General features: G+C 38.7%; 1 protein-coding gene across 10 annotated transcripts in view; it reads right to left on the minus strand.

Annotated features, from left to right (window-relative positions):
• Nucleotides 1-23,011, minus strand: part of HERC1 (HECT and RLD domain containing E3 ubiquitin protein ligase family member 1) — a 101,855-nt gene that overhangs the window by 12,152 nt on the left and 66,692 nt on the right. For 5 of the 10 annotated variants that reach the window (XM_048317525.1, XM_048317531.1, XM_048317526.1 and 2 more), the window contains exons 35-60: nt 22,627-22,866; nt 22,351-22,434; nt 21,351-21,871; nt 19,065-19,840; nt 18,168-18,366; nt 17,073-17,233; nt 15,787-15,903; nt 15,377-15,608; nt 14,540-14,664; nt 14,068-14,288; nt 12,605-12,873; nt 12,034-12,086; nt 10,608-10,808; nt 9,802-9,976; nt 9,345-9,615; nt 8,738-8,951; nt 7,741-7,997; nt 7,067-7,194; nt 5,734-5,861; nt 4,968-5,168; nt 4,008-4,138; nt 2,872-3,071; nt 2,270-2,384; nt 1,587-1,733; nt 323-424; nt 13-186 (exon numbers count right to left, since the gene is read on the minus strand). In XM_048317525.1, the coding sequence (XP_048173482.1) occupies nt 13-186; nt 323-424; nt 1,587-1,733; nt 2,270-2,384; nt 2,872-3,071; nt 4,008-4,138; nt 4,968-5,168; nt 5,734-5,861; nt 7,067-7,194; nt 7,741-7,997; nt 8,738-8,951; nt 9,345-9,615; nt 9,802-9,976; nt 10,608-10,808; nt 12,034-12,086; nt 12,605-12,873; nt 14,068-14,288; nt 14,540-14,664; nt 15,377-15,608; nt 15,787-15,903; nt 17,073-17,233; nt 18,168-18,366; nt 19,065-19,840; nt 21,351-21,871; nt 22,351-22,434; nt 22,627-22,866 (5,442 nt within the window). The remainder of the gene's footprint in view (nt 1-12; nt 187-322; nt 425-1,586; nt 1,734-2,269; nt 2,385-2,871; nt 3,072-4,007; nt 4,139-4,967; nt 5,169-5,733; nt 5,862-7,066; nt 7,195-7,740; nt 7,998-8,737; nt 8,952-9,344; nt 9,616-9,801; nt 9,977-10,607; nt 10,809-12,033; nt 12,087-12,604; nt 12,874-14,067; nt 14,289-14,539; nt 14,665-15,376; nt 15,609-15,786; nt 15,904-17,072; nt 17,234-18,167; nt 18,367-19,064; nt 19,841-21,350; nt 21,872-22,350; nt 22,435-22,626; nt 22,867-23,011) is intronic. The other 5 variants (XM_048317534.1, XM_048317532.1, XM_048317530.1 and 2 more) reach the window with 4 other exon arrangements.

Below are 23,011 nucleotides of genomic sequence, written 5' to 3' on the forward strand. Positions count from 1 at the left end.
CATTACTCCTACCTTTTCATAAGCATACTGCTCCTGCAGCATTATGGGCAGGCGCTCCAGGAACGCTCGCATGCACGGAGCCATGTTTAAGCCCAGAACTCCCTGCTGCTTCAGTGCAGTCCTACACGTCGCCAGCACGTGATTGGAAGAGATCCACTCTGAGGTGCAGTTCACCACCAACACGTCCTGTTTAACAGTCGTATGATACATTAGAAATTAAAAATTCACAAAGCAGGATCATTCAGCTCCATTGATTTATCACCAAGCATCTTGGTTTCTAGAGGGGCCAGAAAACACTCAGGTTCAAACATTTCTGTCTCACCTTTGATCTGTTAGAGCAGGCAGCTACTCCAACCTCAGGGATCCACACTGCAGTCTGGATAGCTCCAGACCCTATCACAACACTCTGCAATACTGAACCATCCTAAGGAGAGAAGGGGTTTGAGTCAGGCACAGACACAGCTACAGTTCTGTTCAAGTGCATACAAACACATTCCTAAGGGATGATACTCTCACAAGCTTTCAATAACTATTTAAAAACTGAACTGCTTAACCTAAAAGCAGAAAAACACATTTTTATTGTATTAAGGTGTTGGAGTGAAGGCTCCTCTGGACTCAGGCCCAGAGGGAAGCCAAAGCACAGGGATTGAACGAAAACCTTTGGACAAGCTGAGATACATGAAGCCACACCAAAATGAAATAGAAATACAGATTTTTAACTTTCAGTAGAAATATATGCTAAGTGCCTTAAACATCAAAAAGCTGTAGCAGAGACCTTACATACAGTTCTTTGCTGCAGCAGTGTTACCTTTTCACAGAATTCTTTACTTTAGACAAAGTATAGAATTATACTGCTCACATTTTTTAGATAGAGTGTTCACATAAACAATAAGAACTGATAGAAACTGTATATGCAAATTTGTGTAATACCTATGTAACACTTGTGTAAGGCTTATGATTGTTAGAATTAGACCAGGATAGGTTCAGAAAAGAAAAACTAGAATTGTGTGTTAATCTTATTGGTCAATTAATATAATCCACACTTATGAGAGGAAAAATCGATGGAGCATATAGAAGAAGCTATTTTTGCCTGCTGTTGCTGCTTGGCTTTAAAATGAAACCCCCCTTTGGACTCTGCCTTCAAGAAACCTATGAGACTATGAAATAAAGAACTTAGCAGAACAGCAGCCTCCTCTGCTCTTTTACCCTGGTCCAAGAAGGAAGCTCAACATTAAGGAGATAATATAACTAAGGATTTAGAAGTGTTTAATAATCCATTTTATGTGACTCTTCAGAGCCCTCAATATAAGAGAATATTGTTCCTACTAAGAAAGCGGCTGGTTCTGCAAAGCCTAACATGACCAAACGTACAGAATCAATCAATACTAAACCATAACTATGAAGTACTTCAATGTTAAGTACAATTTCAATTTATATTTTATTATTTACAATGTTAGAACATTATTTTACACCTGCTTTCTCTAACGTATCTATCACGTGGTGAGGTGGAAGTTGGTCTGATACCATGACCATTTCAGATACTCTTACTAAAAATGAGAATCAAGCCACACCAAAGATGATCTTACCCGTAAAGACCAGATATTCATGAGGCCACCAAGTCCCCCAGACACCAATGCCAGCCCATCAGGACTGAAAGCAACAGTGCGGACAGGAGTGATGTGTCCTCTCAGCTGGAACACACACTTCACTTCCACTGCTTTCCTGCATCCATCCTGCAAACAAGTGCACACTTATGGGACACTGGACTACTTTCAGGACAGGGAGTAGCATGACAGCATCTGTATTCTGCAATAAAAACTGATCATCCACAGAGATGGGGAAGTTCCACTAAATAATTTAAAAACCCCAGTATTATGACTATATTTTATAGATATCTTGATCACATTATCAGCTTTCCTCCCATTACAAAATGCCATTAACATCAAAGACTACATTACAATTTATGAAGGTGAAATTAATCTTGACTCTTTATCTACAAATAACTTTGAATTCTTACTAAATTTTAGGATAAATTGATCAATTTTTTTGAAAGAAAGAAAACACATCAAAATATAATCTTTAGCCAAATAAAATTTTCAATTTCCTATTCTGAAAATGCTTACACATACACAAATGCAATGTAAACTTTTTAAAACAAACTTCTACTCTCAGGAAATGCTGAGAATCAAGTAATTCCCTCAGATTCTTCTCCTCTCTCAACTTCACAATGAGCAGAGAATTTCTTACACACCAAGTTTCGTCCTTTTACCTTAGCACTTGTTTCTTGCTCCCACCATCCTTCTGAGCAAGCTGAGCTGGACTTCAATGTGATTACTATGTCCTGGGGAACAGTCCAGACACACACCAAACCATTGTGGCATCCCCTAAAGCAAGTCAGGAGAAATTAGAAAAACAAAATAAAGATATTGACTAACAAAATATCAGTGGTCTGGTATTAACTTCTAATATCAGTAGTCTTCAGCACCTTTCCATAAAAAACTATAGTGCATCAGTCAATCTAAAGTAGAAAGGCCTGTTCCCAATGGGTAAATGCTATTTTTTCCTCACACCCTGTAGCTTTTCCATTTCTACTAACAACATATTCTCAGAAAAAATATTTGGATGAAGCAAAAAAAAAAAAAAATCTCAAACAGAACCAGCACCCACAGGTCATGGAGAAAACAGCTGGTAACACAACCAGGCTCATTTTTTTAATCTGAATCCTGGAACTTCACAAATCTCATGGCAACTGACTTACTGAAGGAATGTTACTTAAAAAATACCAAACCCGTTTCTTTGTTCTGGACACTACAGACTGGTAGAAAAGACCTACAAAAGAACTACAGAAATAACAACAAAAAAACGACTTACGTAGCTAACAAAAGCTGGGCCTTGGGTCCCTTCCCTGGCAGAGCACACCAGGCAATGCCATTCACCAGAGCTGGGTGGGACAGTGAATGCAGGCGCCTCCAGCATCCTCCCAGACAGCCCCAGAGCTTCACTGTTTCCTCTTTGGCACAGGTCAGGAGAATCTTACCAGTTGGATCCCACTTCATACTAACAACCATATCCTGTTGGATTTAAAAAAATGAAACGCTGGTATGAAGTGACACAGCAGGGAGGAGGAAAGTTAACTCTCAGAGCTAATGTAACTTTTAATTACTAGTAACAAAAATATTTTCTCATATAAATTACAGATAGTGAATTGCAATAATAAAGTCATAGTGATACATTTCAGAACTATCAAATTAAAAAGACTTTAAAAAGTTTGCTGAAAGAAAATATATGGAAAGCACAGAAAAAGATGTTTTCTTTTCACTGCAAATCTTTTCTTGATTATTTTTCCCCCAGATGTAGCTTTGAGTCTGAGGTAGGAAAGGAGGTTAGCCCCTAGTAAGAAGACAGGTACAGATTTATTACCACAGTGTGCTCCCTTCTGGGATCGCCCTGCTTCACACACTCAGAGCAGCTCTTGGAAGCATTCAAGATGCTCTCACTACACCTACATTTGAGGAATTCTCCTCTCAGCCTAACAAATAATTCATGGACTATTCATGACTCATTAGTACATAATGGCGAAGCGGAGATGCTAAACCTCTGCAACTGCCTATTTAGAAAAACACCTTTTGCTTTGCCCAGGAAGCTGAACTAAAACATGTGACATGATCAAAATTAAAATTTATTATGAGTACTTTTACCAAGTAAAACAATTAAGTCTTTTAAGTGCAGTCAGTGCACAGCTGTGTGCTTAATTCACTTCTGTCACTGTAAGTACACACTTCACAGACTCTGATAGTAAATAGGGTATTAGGTTCATCATTCCTTTTTTTTACATTTGGTACACTGGTCCTTCAAAATACATTATGTTAATATATGTATCAGCAATAGGTGTGAGTTTTTAAAATAATCTGCACTTGTCTTTATAAATAGCTTTCAAATAGAGAGAACAGCTTAAACAGATTTTACCTACAAAAATTCAACGTTAGTTTTAAAAAGACCAGCTCTACCTTATGCGCATCGATGAGAATGACTCCTCCTTTCTCAGTTGGTTCCTTTGTTCCTATAAGCAATTTTCCATCTGAATAGCCAACAGCAAATGCTCTGTCTCCATTGAACCAGGCCAGGCATGTGACAGACACTGCATGAACAGACAACACAAACATTTATTAAACTAAACTGAACTTCGTTCCTGCCGAAGAGGTTTTTGCAGTGCAGTTGTCTAAACTGTGAAGTGCATAACAATGTCCCCCACCACCAATGTCACTTAACATACTTTTGGTCTGAAAATTTTCTTGAATTTATATGGTAAAGATAAAACTCAGTGTCACTAACAACAGCTGTTGAGATTGTTCTGTAATACTTTTCTCAAGTCTTCTTTTTATTAAAAAAATGGAATTTATATTCCTGGCACAGTGAAAACAACTATACCAGGGCAAAGAAAAAAGGTAGACTGAATACTATACATGCATCTCATGTATCCGAGAGAGGCTTCTGAAAAATGCTCTGAAAACAACTTGCCTTCCTTAGCAAGTAGATACTGCTTCACTTGATTCTGCCAAAAAAACCACTGCAGGCTTACTGAAGAAGCAATACCCACACAAATACCATCAAAGATGTGCTACTTGATGTCCTCTGGGACTGGAACTATAAAGGAAAAATGGCAATCATTCAGGAATTCAAATGACACTGACTACGTGCTATATGCAGACAGAGCAGACACTACAGGGGATCTCTACTGATTGTCCACAATGGCAAGGAATGGCAGGATTTTTACCAGGTTACTACAAACTGTTTGCCTCTGCTGTGAGGGCATCAGGGTGCAGACAGAGATCCCATAGACTCTTCTCCTCCCATGAACCAGAAATCATATCCCATGAACAATAACCAAAAATGATTATATACTTCCTTAATAAAAAGTGCCAAGTGTGTTCACACTTTCAATTTCAAATACTGATCCAGTCTCTTACCATCCTTTCTGTAGCAGTGTTCCAGTTCCACCCGGTGCATAGCTGAAATATCCAGGACTTCAATAAGTGCCAGAGATCCATCCATGCGCCCAATTAACAATAATTCTGGAGCATCCCCTGTCCATGCTGCAGCTGGCCCTTCTTCTGGCCAGGCTAGGGCAGATACCCAGTGAGGCTGAAGATCTAATAAGCCTTTTCCTCCTAGGAGATCAAAAAGTCTTTTAAAACTACTTCATCTTCATAAAGAAAAGAAAACAATAACACTTTCCATGGGAAAGAAAATCAAGAGATCTTATTTAGACCTAGGACATACTACAAATTCACCTAAGTTAAAAGAATACAACTCGGCGGTTCACTAACTTATGCAGACAAAATCTAGGTAACAAATCTCAATTATCATTCAAGTTAGACAGTTTTGTTATGGAAGGAAGCTGAATTCTTCAGTACCCAGTAAATTTATACTTTTCTTAGGGATTGTCTATTACCACAGGGTAACTGGTGACTTTCATAAGTGCAAAGCAACACAATGAAGCTTCCAAGATTACCAATTACAGGGTTTAAAAGTCTTCCTCTCAAAGGTGCGTATCACACATCCACTTGGGGTTAGTGCCTTGCTCTACTTAAACAGGTTCACAAGACACTGTGGGAGATGCTAAGCATTTAAACTGGGCAGTTAAACACTGGGGTAAACAAACATGCAGTGACCTGGCAGCTCCCCTAGGAATACACTGTACCAGGAAGTGCCCACAGGCAGTTCAGAACGTACCATTGACTTGCCAGATGTTCACCATCTTTTCTGTAGCTCCAGCCAGGTACTTGCCACTGATGCTCCAACAGACAAGAGATAAACTAAGGTCACTGGGTGACCCCAGACTTTCTTCAGAATCACCTTCTCTGAAACAGAATATTAAGATAAATTAAGAGGGCATTGCCTTTAAGCAGACAGTAAAACCTAGAACTCATAAAATATATGAGCTAGAACCTGAAGTCTTGCCATCGCAGCAGATTTACATAATACATTTTTCTGCTCATAGAATGACATTCCCCCTAAAACCACTTTAAGTTACAGAATGAGATACTACTTATTTCCAAGATATTTCAAATTAGGTTTCAAATAGAAACTCTTTACCTTTACCTACTTATTTCTCAGATTTGACATCTTCAGCGAAGGCAAACTTTTCTGGGAAGTCATGAAATGAAACAACAGCTCGGATAAGAAATAAAAGAGGGACATCTTGCTATCAAATCTACTTTAAACTCTTCCTCCTGTTACACAATGTTGTTACACTGTTCTAAGATTCAATTTTGAAGTCTGCTTTGGCTAACTGTAACAGGGTCACAGATACCTTTAATTGCCCTTAAGATCATACACAACAGCCACATTTTTTACTGCTTGCAGTACCGGAACAATGAAGGCTTATAATACTGTTATAGTATTCTGGTTATTCCTTTTAAGGCCACATCTAACATCAGCAAGCAAACAAGAACTAAGCCAACCACTAAGAAATTGTCACAAAACAACCTTGTAGTTCACTATTGCTTCTTCATTCTTCCAAGTTCAACTCACCTATACTACACTAAAGAATTAGATTTCAATCTTTCCTTTTGCTTTCTTCTTTTTTGGACACACCCAAATGAAAAAAAAGTACTTCCAAGACACTCATGAAGAATTACATTTAGTTCTTGTATCTCAGAAGCCAAAATTCTTTTTTCACACTTGACTCAAATGACCACACTTGCAATGATCATGTTATATGTTGGAGCTGTCCACTGAAACCCACTGAAGGGATATTGATATTCCTTTTTCTGCTATATGACAGTCCTATTATTTTACCCATGTCTGTAGGAACCCAGGGTTACATCAATTAATTAAGGATGCTTTTAAACAGCATTGACATGATCTCTATAAAGAGACTCTAACCAGGCTGATATTTAAGTTCAGTTTTAAGCTATTTAATTTATTTTGCACGCCATAAACAGTGACAGAAAACAAGTGAGAGATTTTAAGTGCAGGAGATAATGAGAACAGCCAACCCTGCAGTATCTTGCACAATTACAGCTTAAACTAAATATCTGGCAGCTGTAAAGAACCAACTTACAGCTTGTTGAGCACACAGGTCTGTTGCAAGGAATATTGCTTCTTTGTCACGTTCCACACTCTGATGGTGCCATCATTTCCACTTGTTGCCAAAAGTCCCTTTTTATTGCACCAAACACATGTCATGACCTACAAATACCAAAATAATAATGGAAAAACTGGAATTTAAAACTCACTAATATTAAGCAAACACTAACCAATGAGACAAGTATTGAAATACACTGTAACAACCAACCTAGATTTATTTTTCTACTTTTATAGCATTATTTACTGCAATTAAGCAGGCTTGATAAGGATGCCATGCTTCATACAGCCCCATGCTCCAGAGGCTGCTAGTGCACAGAATACTGCACAAAAATGTTAACTACTATGACAGAAAAATTAATGCAAATTAAGATCTAAGAATTATTCAGAGTGATCCTGTTGACTTTATATACCATAAGAACACTTTCCTGACCCCTTTAACTGAAGCCTCAAAGAAACTAAACATTTTTGTGCATCAGAGGTGCAATAACTTAAATCAAGCAATAACTTAATCTCCAAAGAATTTTGAGGGAATTCATCTCAAAAATGATGTGGAAAATCATTTCAGTCAGTGTATTTTTAAAACAATACTATTTTCCTCTGCCAAGGAGAGCATCACAGTGGACGTGGCCCTGGGCGGTTCACGCTTACCCTGTTCTGGTGAGCCTCGAGCTTGATGAAAGAGCACTTGCGCAGGTCTCCACCCATGTCGGCAAGGGTCTGTGGCACGCTCTGGTTGTCGCGGTCGTGCGCGGCCAGCGTGCGCACGAGCTGCTGCGCCGCCCACTGCCGGTGCTGCGATGACAGGCGCGACGACAGGCAGCACGCGGCCAGCGCGTTAGCCAGCTCCAGAGGGCCTACAGCAGAGGGATCATAGGAAGGATGGGCATACAAATGGGCAATTAAACCTGCTTAGACAAAACAGTGAGACGATGCCTAGATGAGTACCACACAGAGTTACAGGAACACAGCAATAGCCAGCATTTCCAGAAAGAGATTAACAAGCATCTTAGCACAACGTTGCAATCATGTGAACTATAGTAAAAACACTCTTCTGATACTAATAGCAAAATAACCCCAGTTCAATTTTCACAAAAAGAACCTTAAGAATAGAATTATAAATAGCCTTATTTCCACCATATGGAAAATGGTTGGTCAAAGACTGAGTGCCTTCTGAACAGGAAAAACCTCCTCTGACAGAGACCTGCCACTGTCACTGCCCTATCCTTCTCTCTCCATCACAGCAATAGCCTGGGGGAAGGCACAGCTGTTGCTCTGTGGCTCCCTGGAAGCAGAGGCAGCACAAATTTCTGCCTCAGACACACGACTGCACTTGGGGAGCAGCAATCAGCTGTTAGCCTCCTTAATTTCATCAGGAGGCACAACAAGGCTCGATGTTTCAGCTCTATGGCTTTGAATGCATGCTCAGACTATATTTTAAAGTGGTAAAAGATACAATTATGGAATAAGACCGTATTTTTAAGTAAAATGTGTGTCATAAACTGTAACATTCCTTTGATCAAAACAGGTTTTGTACATCTTTAAGAGTGTATCGCTTTGTACATTATTCTAGCAAGTCTCTCCCTTATATATAAATGAGGAACTGAAGATCTAGTGAATAATATTTAAAAACAAAGTTGTATCATACCTTTCTTTTCAATTTCAGCTTTATCATAGTTTGGCCTCAGTTTGGCCCCTTTGTCTGCCAACAATGCTACAAGTGCTTGAGTAACCACAAAATTTGGAGATGTGACAAGTTTGTTTTCTTCTGCAATTCCTCTTAAAAAACTTGGCAAAAATTTTCTCTGAATTGGATCATCAACTGTTGTCAAGTTCACACCAGTTGCTGCAGAAATCAAATTCTAAAAAGAAATAATTGATGATAAATAATCAGAACAAACAGAACTATCAAATTTATAAATATTTTTAGTTGCATAAATTGTGCGTAGTGTTACAGCTTTTCCTTTTTTTTTTTCCCTGTGCTCTACATAAAATTGACTCAATTAAAAAACCAAAACCTTAACAGAAAAACCCTATGAACACAAAAAGCACATCCATTTTCCCCACTTGAAGAGAGTACTCAGCAAAGACACATACAGTTACTTGATTTTTACCAACAGTCAAACATACCCCTGGTGCAAAGCCATGAACAAGGACTCTAAGGAGGATCCTCAAACTGAGGGCAGTCTCACCCCAGTTGAGAAGGTGAAAGCACAAATAATCAAAGTAGTCTCAAGTAAGTACTGAAGTCCTACCTGTGTACATAACTGCACCAGCAGCTTTGCAGCACTGGGAGTGTTTGATGCCAAGCAGCCAACAGCAGTGCTCAGGTAGGCAAGGCAAGAGATGGGCTTGCTGGTTTTGCTGTGGATGCCCCTGGATCTCTCTGTCGAGCTGGACACCGTGGATGGGCTCGTGGACAGGCCTGCTCTCCCCGCTGCCGCCAGGCACATCAAACGAACCAACGTGCGGATGTCTGTTAATCCCAAGGATTCAAGGCCAGCTGCCAGGCTACAACTGGAACCACTGTGGAAACAGATATAAAAGCTCAAAAAACCAAAATCGATGAACAATTTTTCTCTTCGCAGTATTATGTAAGTACAGAAATGAGAATTGCTTCCCCAATGAGTTTAAAACTGCATCCTTCTAAAACAGAACTGGGTAACTGGCTACAAAAGGAAAAGTGGAACTGTTGCCAAGGATGCCACAAACCTGACAGACAGAAGTGAGAGAGCTCTCATAACCATTGTTCTTGCCAGGAGCACTTGCGCAGCAGCTGTCACTCTTCTGAGAGCCATGACACGGTCGTGTGGATTTACCAGGGCAGCTGCTTGTTCTCCTAAGGTTATCCTGCCAGAAGAACTTTTTTCTATTGAGCCATGACAGCCTTGGAAATAATGATGATTTGCATTAGTGTTTAAAGAAAAAACAAAACATTATCATACAGTAATAAGCACAGAAGCAAAGCTGGCCTAAATTACTCATTCATTTTTCAGTATTTCATACATACAAAACTACAATGATAATGACTGAGACAAAAATACACTCCTGAAATACACTCCATGAATTAATTATTCCTTATTTTCAAAGAGACATGAACACAACCTGACATACTCAAGTTAATTTTAGTTCCTCTGATTCCCTTTTCCATCAGAAGGGACTATTTTTAAGTCCCAACTTAAAAAACCCATTCATTGAGTTCTGCAAATTATGTTACTGGCATCTATTGTTTGACTACAGTAGTAAGTTTTATTGGCAAAATTCAAGCCTTCTGCCAATTCATAATGCCTCACACTCCTCTCTCTAATTTTCCTGTAACAAAAGGACAATTTAGAGCCAATCTTCACTTCCTCATGGTGGGAGGCAGAAAACACTGTCACAATGTTCCTGGCTTGGCCCTAGAAAAACCACACCAAAGTAGAGGAGGTGGTGATATCATTATCATGTATCGTTACTGTTGTTGCTACTGCTATTGTTATTATCATTATTTCTTTAAATGAAATGCATTTTAAATGTACCTATTTGCATCAATGTTTCTTCCATACTGTTGGTGGCTGTCACCATTGCAACTGAAGCACCCAGAGGGTCACTGTCAGGGAACTGAACGGGTTCGGGCACAATGCGTCGATCATTTAACCCAAGAGGCCCAGCCAGTAATTCAAACTCCTCTTCTCCTGTCAGCTTTTCATCTTCGTCCACATCTAACATGTCCCAGTCTTCTAGAATTGGAGAAATATAATTAGGCTTGGTTACAAAAGCTCAAATATTAAATAATTTCAATTAATTAAAAGAACAGTACAAGATATGAAATGTGTACTGTAATCTGCAGCACAGTAGGCATTAAAAACTCATCTGATGTTGACATAGGCACAACAAAGTAAATCAGAAAAACCAAATCCTGTTCTTGCCCCTCTCTATTCAAATTGATCTTTACACTGCAGCTTTAAGGAAGATTCTCTGAAGTACCAAACTAGCTGTTCTTTAAAAACACAGACATTAGAGGTCATCACATACAGCACAAGACAGCTCCAACACCTGGAATATAGTGAAAAGTGCTGACATACAGTTGTACTTTAAATCATGGTAACAAGTGCATATTCCAAAGGACTGAATAGTAAAGACAGATGTTAGAAAATTTCTGGTCTTCTTATTTATCAAAAAAGCATGCATTAGTTCATGAATTATAACTGAACACCCAGGCTTGCTTTTCCTTCCCAGGGAATAAAAAAACCCCAAACAACAAAGAAAACCACTTTAACTGCAATTCAGTGAGGCACTTCCTTCACTTGCCAACCATTTACACACAAGTCAGCTTACATTTACTGATCTCTCCTGCTCTGTCTCCCTCCACACACAGTAGAATCAGAACACCTTTGATCTACAGCAGACAGACTTGCCCTAAGTACTGTAGCACTCACATTGTCTCAAATAGACAAATGTGGTAAATCACTCAGTTGTGATCACAGGAACTACAGAAAGGACCAGAATCAAAGAATCACCCAAGACAGGTTTGCTACAGACACCAGAAATAATCTGTTTAAAGTGAAAGCCACCCTCAGGACACTCTCAGCTCGGACAAAGGAAGAAAAATTAAGAACAAGAGTAATGGCAGTGTTTTGGGACACCAACTTACACTAATTTATTTCTCCTGCAAAGGCAGCTGAAGAAAGATATTTGAACATAAAATTTAGTATGTGCAGCTCTGGATGTAACATCTCCTCACAACACCTTATCACCCCAAGCTAGGTATTTGCCATTTCAGCTGCTTACACGAAAGACAGGGGAAAGAAGTCACTGATTTTTTTTTTCTGATTTGAACTAAAAAAATCCCCAAAACTAAAATATTGTATCTAACTGGAAGAGATTTTAAAATACATCTTCAGGTTTATTTGCATGAAAGTACCTTTTAGAAAAAACAAAACCCCATGCAACTTAAAAACATACCTTCATAGACACTGTCTTGTTTACCTATTAGATCAGGAGCCTGGCCTTTGTACCTGTATGAAAAAATAACAAAGAAAATTACTGAGCAGCTCTAATATTTTGTAAATACACATAATTTTAAATTTGGTTCCCTATTTAGTCTAACTTTACTGTTAGGTCTACATGTATTTACGAATGATTCTAGAAATGTCTAGTAACAGAGGAAAGAGAAACAGGTAAGACGGCTTCCGAAAGTGTGTGTGGAGACACAAGCACTTTGCAGTACTAATGTGTAGAAGTCCATAAGAAAATACTGGAACTGTCAGACAAAATTGATAGAGAGTTTTCAAAAGTCACTAGGTAGTAGGCAACATCCCAAGAAATTATTCCTTGTTTTTAACTTAAAAACCAGAAATATCAAGTCAACCTTTTTTTTTTTTCTAAATATGCATTTTTTGAATACAGAGAACGATTTTAAGTATCAGAAAACCGTGCTAGGAATTCTTATTTCTTAAATCAAATTCTTAAAATGATGATGGCTGGTAAACATGTTTCGTTTCCTTTCTTTATCCACTGTCTTATATTTCTGTACCTTTCAGAGGTTGATGTTTTAGATTTACTCTTCAGGGCTAGGTATTTCTCTCTGCACATGCCACACAGTAAGTAGTAGGGATTTCCACTGCCACACTCCCCCCCAAACCAGCCGTCCACGTAGGAGCCGTTGCTGCGGTAGCCCTGGCGATTGGCGCTGCGGCCGCAGCCAGGGTGGTTCCTCTTCATATGCTGGTTGAAGCTGACCACGCTGGATTCACACAGCTCACAAACCACTACTTCTTCTCTGTCCTCAGATTCACAAACGTGCTGCACAGTAAGATTTTCACAAATTATTTGTACAGAATAAGTGTCTGCACCTTAGATATAAAACATGCCAATATTCTTAGGTGGATGTCCCTGCACATTTCTATCACTGAGTGATATTTATATGGTTGACTTGTACAAAAGCAAAGCAGAAACATACAATTTATGACATAATGATGACCACCTCAGAACAGGAAAAATATTTGGAAGTAAAGTTTCAGAGGAGATAATTTCCTATTTTATTTTAGATTGACTCAAAATTCTTGACAGTATAACTTTTCATTCGTAACCCTGTCACATTCAACACTTTCTTTATCTGGTTCTCCTCAGAACTTGTCTGAAACCAGATATAACAAAGGAAAAGGATCCTTTTCGGTTTCAGACAATCAGATTTTACATTTACTGAGAACAACAATTACCATTTGTGTCAATAAATACCAAGGTTTTATCTCAATATGAAGTTAGTTTTTCATAATTACATTCCTGTCCAAAGTCAGTAATTTCATTGAGATGTTTAAGTGAAATGAGTGCTCCGAAAAATTCAATATGCATCCTGAAACTTGCTTCCATATCAAAGCCAGGTAACATCATAATTAGGAGATGAAAAGCTGAGTCTTTTGGGTTGATTGTCTAATTTGACACAGATAATCCAAAGATTAACAAACCACTGTTATTATATTTGTTTTCCACCACCAAATAGATTTTTAGTGCTCTATACAACAATTCAGTGAGGACTGTCACCACATCCTTCCCAGAGAATGAAATACATGGCACAATTAAATTAAGAAAAACTGATTTAAGTGCAAATTATGTTGCTACAGATCAACTACTATTAGTAGTAGCAGTAGAAGAAACATTTACAACTGTGCTCGTTATCTCACACAGCTAAGCCACCTGGGACACCTACTTGATTTCTAATTGGTATCATCAGAACAACTATACAGGTTCTGTTCTCATCTTTCAGGGAAGGGAGAAGAAAAACTACATACATGTGGAAGTGCAGAGCAAGAAGCACAAGAAATCACTATTTTTAATCTGAAAGTGATGCTATGGAATACAAGATGATTTTAAGCATTGCTGGCACTTAGTAAGATATTTTCAAACAGGCTATAAGCATACACATGCTACTTTAAATTTAAAAATATAAGCATGCAGAAAGCAGTAAGTTAAAGCAGCCCCCGCTGCAGTCACACACACCCAGGTAGGCCAATCCAGTACCTCTGGGATCCACATTCCCAGAATATCATTATCACTAGCCAGGTCTTGCCCAAACATAGCTTCCATTGCTTCATCATCAAGGTCAATCTCCAACTCCTCATCCAAGTTGAAGTCATACAGTGTCCCTGGATCTTGCTGCAAGGAGATCCCTTCCCTGCGGCTCTGGTTCCTGTGGGCCTGCACTGAGCGATACAATCCCGCTCAAGGTAGGAAAAGAGAGAAAAAGGAAAGCAGGGCTTTTATTTTCCATGGCAGAAAGATGGCTGTACTTTCAATTTCCTTTTTGTTTTCAACTCTTCTGCTAAACAATCTACTTATAACTACATAAAACTCTTAAATATATGTTGGCACATATATGAGAAGGAGTTTTCTAGATGTCATGTTAAGTCCCAGCCCCGCTCCTATTCTTTCCTGGATAAGGAAAGCCCTTGGAATTCTTTCAGTCCCTTACCAGCACGTGCCAGCAACGTTCGGGCAGCTAAATCAAATTTGTGTCTGCGTGTGACAGCCGACCGACTTCGAGAGGGAGGTCCACTTGCTGCAGCTGCATTATCCACATGATCCATATTATCAGGGCTACAAGGATTTGTAATTTACAGGTGAATCAAACCAAGTTTTAAACAACTGCATACAGTAACTACGTCATATTTATTAGCATTTTTTCCTTTCTTTAATGGAAGAAAAAAAAAGAATTTGGAATTCAAGAATCTTCAGTTTCAATGAGCACATATATACTGTCTTTTAGACTGTGAGATTTACTTCAAACAAATTAGGTGCAGCCATGTCAACACCTATTTGATCTTCCAGAGTGCCTAAGCATGGCAGAAACTTTGCAGAGCACTCATTTTATACTAGGTTAATTCAGCTTGAATTAGTTTTTTCTCCTCTTTCAAAGAAATAAAATCAACATCTCTGTTGTTGCTGGCTGAGTCCATTTGCCTTTGGCCTTACACATGAATTTGCCAAAACATGAATTTAATGGAATTTTGCTTTATTACTACGTCTTTTAGTTAAAATGCAACTATAAGCCCTCAATTTTTTCATTCTTTTCTTTTTTTTGTAGTGAAGAAAACATGCTCAGTTACATTCTTCCCCAGTTCTGCACACAAATAGTACTGGAAAATAAATGCACCATGTACAGCTAATTCAATTACATCTTTCCTTCTACTCATGCTGTAACAAAATTCTAAAGCTGCATTACAAAGTAGCACTCTGTCAGCAACTATGAATTAGTGAGATTTCCAGTTTCAGGAACACATTACAATCAATTACAAGATAATTATCTCACCTCTCACTAAAGCCTTCCTCCATTTCAGTGGCATCAGCAGAAGGGATATCACCTGGAGACTGCAAATAGCAATGATCACCAGATTTCCCACCACTTCCAGAGACGATTGTCCCATGCCGTGATTCTGCAGTCCCCTCTGACTGGGGCTCCTCATCATCTTCATTTCCAGGGTGCTCAATCATCCACATAGCCAGCACTGTGATATTCTGTGCATCTGCTTCTCCTCTGGCACCTGAAAGCAGGAAAACCACACTTTGGAACTGTATTTTAGCACTTATGGTTACAAAAAAAGCAATCAATTTTTCCACAGAAATGGTTATAGAACTTAAAAATTACATATTCTATTGGAAAACAAGTGTTTCACGTGTATCCAGTTTTTCAGTTAAACTGTTATTATAGCTATAGATTACCTGTAGCTTCCATAGCTTTTGCAATTTGCCTGAGGGAGAACCCCATTTCTAGCAAGGGAACAGCAATGGCTGGAGGAGGAGGGGATGTTGAAAGTCGGCTGCTTGGATCAGACAAAGCTTAAGAGACAGAAAATGATAAATGTAAAGCACATAAGTCTTTCTCTAGTGTTACTTCATTAAACCTTACTTTGATATATCAGCTTCAACTAAGGGAATAATTGCTCTCAACTTTTCTCTCAACTACATTCCACAAGGTAAGATACTTTCTGTAACAAAACCAGATGGTATTCATTCTCCTTTGAAACACAGATTGTTGACCTTTTGATCAAGTAGGATACTGATAATATGCAAAGAACTATTTAAGCAATTTCTATTGTTTTCATTTTTAACTGTATTAAATTATCTATTTGATCTATATTTATGTAGTCTAGATAAAGTTATCCTTGTCCAAATCATTGAAGATTCCCAAATGGTGAGATCACTATATATTCCTCTTACGGTACAGAAAGAGACCTCAGCTAAACTGGGAAGGTATCTGAAAAATCTCTTTGTGGATGATGGCTGTATGATGGCTGTGCAGAGAGTCATTCAAGGGACTCTGAAGAAGTCAGTTACTGCCCCAAACCCACAGTTTCTACAGAAAACTTTTATGACTTGCCATAAAAGTGATGTCTCATCAGTGAAGGCAAAAATGTACTATCAAACAAACACTGTTGTAAAGACACTATCGTGACTAGAAGTACGTCATCTCATAATTAAATCAAAAAGAAAAAAAAAATGAGATGTGAAACTGAGCACATCAGTTGCTATGCAACACATGAACCACTAAACCCCCCAACTAATAACACAGATGTAAAGGCAAGAATAAAAAGTACTGGTGCATGTACCATAAAATACATCAATTCCTGTTTTCTCTGTGGTATGTGATCTAACAAAAGCTAGAAAATTAGTGCACTTAGCAGCAGCACACAATCAAGGAAACAAGCTCAAATCAGATGAACGTTTTGAAGTAATTATGAATTATACTTCATTATTGTTTTATACATGCAGTTCGTAATCCAATCCACAGCTTTTAAAAACTCATGTCATTTGCTTGATAAAGCCTACAGCTAATAATCCATATTCTTTTGTCCTAAGATAAGTCACTAAAAGGTTTTCAACAATGCTTTGCATCTTAGTCTGCCTTAAAAAGAAATTGTGTTGGGTTTCCATCCCTTAAAACACAGCCCCATAACTCCTGTGACTTTCCTAACTTGTCCCCATTTCTATTACACTGACAAGTTTACCTGTGCGATTGGCAGGCCTTGCAGACTGGGAATCTGGAGAAGTCAAACTCTGTCTCCTTCCAACTTCATCGGAAGGAGAGGTTGGCAAAGAAGATATTGGGGGAGTCTGAGCACGTCGTGCTGGAAGTACAGTTGTAGTAGGATAACTGGAGAACATTTGCCTTGAAAAAAGAACAATGCACGCTGATATTAAACAGAACTATGCTGAGGAAGGTCTGACAGAAGAAATACATCAAATTAGAGTGCACTTGGCAAATCCTACTTTATGCAATTGCGTTTTGTAAGGGTAAGACTCAACACATACATTGAGGCAACAGCTCATTCCTACCAACTTTATCTGTACAGTTAAGTTCTAAGCACGCACATAAAAAAACCCCTCACAGACCAGGAGCTGTCCTAAGAGATAAAAGATAAATAAACATTTTTCCCATTTCCATGGTGTGTTCAGAACTCAGGCTGACTAACAAATCAGGTGAGTATTTGATTTTCACTGTCCTAGTAGGAAGACATTGTTCTGGCTCTTATCAGATTATATCTGCAAAACATCTGAGAATTAATAAACGTAGAAAAGGATTCTATGAGAAGTAAAGCAGATTTCCTTTAACAACACAAATTGCCTCTGCAAATTCAGTAGTTTATCTTCCATTTCAGTATGTAAGGGTAAGCTGAAACAACATCTTAGCTTACAGGATGTTACCTACCAACTAAGATCTATTCTAGTTTGAGAACCAAATGAACATTCATGAAAAATCTAGAATTTCAGAGATTTATAATTTAAACTCTGAACTCAGAGATCTATAATTTAAACTCATGTACCAAATAAACATGAAAACTGAAGGACAACTTGAGGAGAGAATTTTCTCCTTAAAGAATACAGGTATTGCATTTAGATACAGTGTATAGCAAAAGCTTAACAGCTTTCAAATAAAAAACTGAAAACCTGCAAGGCAAAGTACCATTAAACTGTGTCCTCTGCAGAGGCAGGTCTTGACAGCATTTCCAAAGGCTTAGGCAGCTAAAGACATGTATTCTATATAAACCAGACACCTGGCTCCCTACACCCGCAGAATCATATATGCTGATAGGGTATTTTACCTCAGGAGACTGAGAGGCATAACACCAGGTGATTCTGAAGCTGGAACTGTTTCTGTATCAGTTACTGGAGTAGTAGCAGTGGTGGTATCCTCCAGAGAGCTGCTCATGAAAGACGTTGTGCTAGAAGCAGAAGGGCTGGTTGTAACTGGTGTTTGGGCTTGCTGAGACTGGTCGCCTTCTTCTACTTGTTGCTCCACTTCTGCAAGAGAAAAAAGGACGTTACAGCAACATTCATATAATTGTGTAGATCAAAATAGTAACCATGGCTAAACTTTTAACTTTCAAAACCAACTACCATTATTTAGAATACACCCCAGAGAAAGAAAGGGGTGTGCAAAATCTGCCACTAACTCATGGACTTGTGTACAGAAATCACATCAGGAGCTCTTGCTGTTCTCACAGCGATACAAGGTAAATAGCAAACAAACCACTTACTTATGCCAGACTTTATGATATTCAGATTTATGGTTGTAACAGCTACGATTACTCTCAAAACAGGCAAAAGGGGAAGAGGTCTTAGATATAGAAATAGAGATGATTAACTATAAAGCTATTTTTAACTCAGCTGTATGAGTGGCATTTTTACGGCTTTTGTTTGTTGGTTTAGAAGTGCAAATCCTCCTGAGAAGTATATACAGTACTGCTCGTTTTCAGAAGTATTAGAGACATACTAAAACCTTTAATTTCTGATTGATATGCATTCACTTTTTATTAGAATAAGGAATTAGAAAAAAGGCAAAATGTCAGTATAATATCTTTAAAACAGTAAACAGAGCTTTGCTAAATTTCTCTGTCCGATTAAGATTCCCCTGAATTATAACAACTACAAAATGACAAGACTATGTTAATTGTATTATCATCGTTACTAGTAATTTTATACTAATTTTGAAAAGGTACCTTGTTTAAGTCTGCCACCAAACTGGTCCTCCAGCAGCCCATGAACCACTAATTTGTAGATCATGGCTTGTGCCCGCTCCAGGTCCGCCAGCCCCAGCGCTCTCTTGATGGGCGAGCGCATGACCGCCCGTTTCACCATGTGCCGCATCAGGAACTGCAGCGCAGCTCGCATCTCCACGTCCTCGTGAACCACTGGGGAACTAGCACAGTCAGAGTTGTGACCATTTTCTGCCAGTACTTTGGGTATTAACAGCAGCTCAGCATACTTACTACAACTAAGAAGAACACTAAGTGACTTCATAGCACCAAGGTAAAGGTAAGACAGCTGTACAGCTCGAATTTCTGACTGCACTATATCGTGACTTCTTGGAGTGTGTTCATGATTCTTTTTTCTTCCCTCAGCAGGTTGGTGTTGGGATTCCATAGCTAGTGTTGATGGTTCTAAAGAAAAGGAAACAATTTCATTTTCCGACTTAGAGGTTGTAGCACCATGTCCTTTGTTATCATCAGCACTTTGGCCTAATCGTGTATCTGATCCAACATCACCCTCCATTTTCTGGTCCATCTCCCCTTTATCTTCAGATTCATGTCTGTGTTTTTTCTCGTGTCTCTTGGTGCTTTGCTTTCCTGTATCTTCATGAATGCCAGTCAGATAGGTAAGGTCCAGCAACACAGTAGCTGTCAGCCCACGAAATCTTGCAACATCAAAAGGCAGTGGTTCACAGGGCTCCAGATTATACAATGGAGTATCACTAGGCGACCAAAAAGTTGGGAAGCTTTAATAAAGATCAGAATGACACAGGAAAAAGCAAGTGAGGGAGAGACAGGAGGAAAGTACAGGAAATAATGTAGGCAAATAAGATGTAAAATATATTTAATAAAACAAACCAATTCTAAAAATTAAATGCAAATAGGGGAAAATGAGGTTATGATCAGAAAACGGGGAGATACGGTTTCAAAGCAAATGCAACAAAGCATACACAGGTTTTCAACAACAAACACTGAAATGCAGAAGCCCCACAGAAGCTATCCATTCTGTGCTGACACAGCCTCTGGATATACTATTTACTAGAAATATGTAACAGACTTTTACTAAGAAAAATTACCTTAAGGTAAATATTATCATCATACCTGAATCTGAACAGGTTTAAAAGCTTATAAAGAAAACTTTTTAAACATTAAGGAAAAGCTTTGATTGACCTCAGCTACTCATCACCAGGAGCACACTACTGAGTATCTCAGGACAATTCTGTCTCTGGTGTGTCAGGACAGATCACCTGGCGAGGACAGTGACCTTTAAAAAACACGGGTCAGAAAACCTAACACACACATTTATGTATCTGTCCATCTATACTCAGTGATATTTGCTGGTACTATCTAGGACTGTTACACTTGACTAATTTTCACTTGAAACAGGACAAAAATTCACCAGCCTGTATTTCCATACACCTGTATTTTCCATATATCCAGCAAATAAATTACTTTTAAATCTTCCTTTTATTATCCCAAAAAGTTTTCACATCTTACAACGTAAAGGTATACCTAAAAATAAAAGCAAGCTTTAGGCTGGTTTTAATTAAGAAGGTATAAAATGAACCTAATTAAATGCTTTACCAAAAGCTTGCCTATGTTCAAGTGCTGTTCCACTTCACTCAAATAAAGCTTTGAATTGTTTTAAGGGCACTCTTACTTTAAGGCTATACTGTCACATGGGCATACTTGAAAGAATTTGTATCTGGAACTAAATCAATTGCACTTCAGTATATTTAGTCAAAGTGACAACAGCCTTTGCAAAGACAAAACAGACATAATGCTGCAACAGCTTAAGTGTAAAGTGACCTTGGCTATTTCAGAACATAATTGTAACTGGTAGGGGAAAAAAAAAAAAAAAAAATCACTGCTCAACTACCTCAGCTATAGGCAGAAGGAGTTCAAGAAATTAAGTTAATCAACTCTTTTCCACACAAAAACACAGGCAATTCCTATGAGAGCAGCAAGAAGCTCAGAGAAGCTTCATTTCAGTTTCCTTCCAGGTGCTTTCCCTCTGAATGCACGTCTGCAAGACAGGTGGAAAAAGGAGCATCTCCTTCCAGCCTTGAGCTCTTTAAGGCAGATGGGAAAATGAATGAACACTACTTCAAGGCAGCATTAATTTCAATACAACTGAAGTCTAAACTTAAAGTAATTGATCAACATGGCTCTAATATAAAGTATATGTTACCTCTGAAGATTTCCAGCCAGAAACCACTACTACTAGACTGTGAAAAGCATAGGAAATGGGCATACCTGATTGTAATCTCTGCTTCATCCCACTGGACCTTGGCAGAGGTACTGCCCTCCTTCACCACTCCCAGCAGGGTGGCATGACGGCCTGTTTGCTTGTGGACACATCGACCTCCAACTCTGAGCCCAGCATCCACTCCACCAATGACTGCTAGAACAGGCCACACCTCCACACAGAGCATCTTCAGCTGCAGCTCTGAAAGCTCTGCCAGGCCATGTCGGCTGTGTTTGCTTTTCTCCTCCTCTTTATTTTCTTTCTCCTCTCTCACCTCGTTCTCTTCTCGGCTTTGAACAGAGCGACTTTTCTTCAGTTTTTGACCTGCTTCCTTAAGACATGTTTTGATTTTATTCAGTCTTTCCATCATTTTTTTATTAATGCAGTGTGTCCAGTGGTCTGTGCGATGCAGGATGCGAATGAGCTGGATCGTGGCTTCTGCCAGCACTGCAGCAACAGGACTGCAGATGGGGTCACCAGGCAGCAAATCTCTTGGTGTCCCACGCATCTGCATATCACAGATCTTCACCTAAGTGTTTGAAGAGAACAATTTACAAGTTATCTAATCAACATACCCGAATAAGCTCTTATAAATACAGGAGTCTCCTGCTGAATAGAAATAGTTACTAGCATTGTCTTTTTTTTTCCCCCTGGAACCCCTAGGAAATCCACCTTAACACTGAGCAAAACCTCCATCCTTCAGATTCAACGATGCCAAAATTACGTATTTCACGGTTTCTCACACAAGACTATCTAGAAATCCTAATACCACATTCTCCTTGGTTTCTGGGGAATAGAATTTTTGTGTAGAACACTAAGTCTTTAAATTTATTCTAAGCAATAAAATACATCTTAAATTTACAATAGATTACAGTAGTTAAAACACTGTGTATGACCAACACTGTTTTGGTCAGTAATTCAAAGCAGCACCATACAGGCTGCTATGGTAAATACTGACTTTATCCCAGCCAAAACCAATATGCCTACACAGACAAACATTTAAGTTACCTTCTCTCCTGGGTTACTGCTATAGAACATAACACAAGGGTATAACTCAGCTGCATCTACATCTTCAAAAGCTAGTTTTGGCTCCTAGTGAAGAAATAGAACAAAACTCCTTCAATCTTAGAACACCTCAACAAGCAAAAACATGAAACATAAAGAAGTTATGTCTGTATTATAAATCTTCTAAGTTCTGAAACTGCCACCTTTTAACTCTAATGCTTATCCATGCCATATTACCATTACAAAAAAACCACCAAAAAACCAACTGATGTTAAATACCTCTCCATTTTTACCAAAGGAAATAGTTCTTGCTTCCATATCTAACACACATGTGATGAAATCTCCTTGGGTAAAGCTTGACAGAGTCAAAGTCTGCTCTCCATTGTGATAGAGGTTGCCACTGTAGGCTCTGTAGAGCCACATATCTGAGGTAGTGCGATGGTTGAAGTCATGCACTGGCCAGCGAGACACTCCCACACAAGTGCCTTCATTGCCTCGGTTCTCCTTCACAATGTAGAACTAGCAGGCAAAACACACACACGGGGGAAAAAAAAAAATCAGGAATATAGACTTTTACACAACAAAGAAATGAAAATCTTCCTTATACATATGTATGTCTACTCTTAACTGTTTTTCACAGAAGCTTTTAATAAGAAAAATAGTA

The sequence above is a fragment of the Corvus hawaiiensis genome, chromosome 13, assembly GCF_020740725.1.
Source record: "Corvus hawaiiensis isolate bCorHaw1 chromosome 13, bCorHaw1.pri.cur, whole genome shotgun sequence".
NCBI classification, from domain to species: Eukaryota; Metazoa; Chordata; class Aves; order Passeriformes; family Corvidae; genus Corvus; species Corvus hawaiiensis.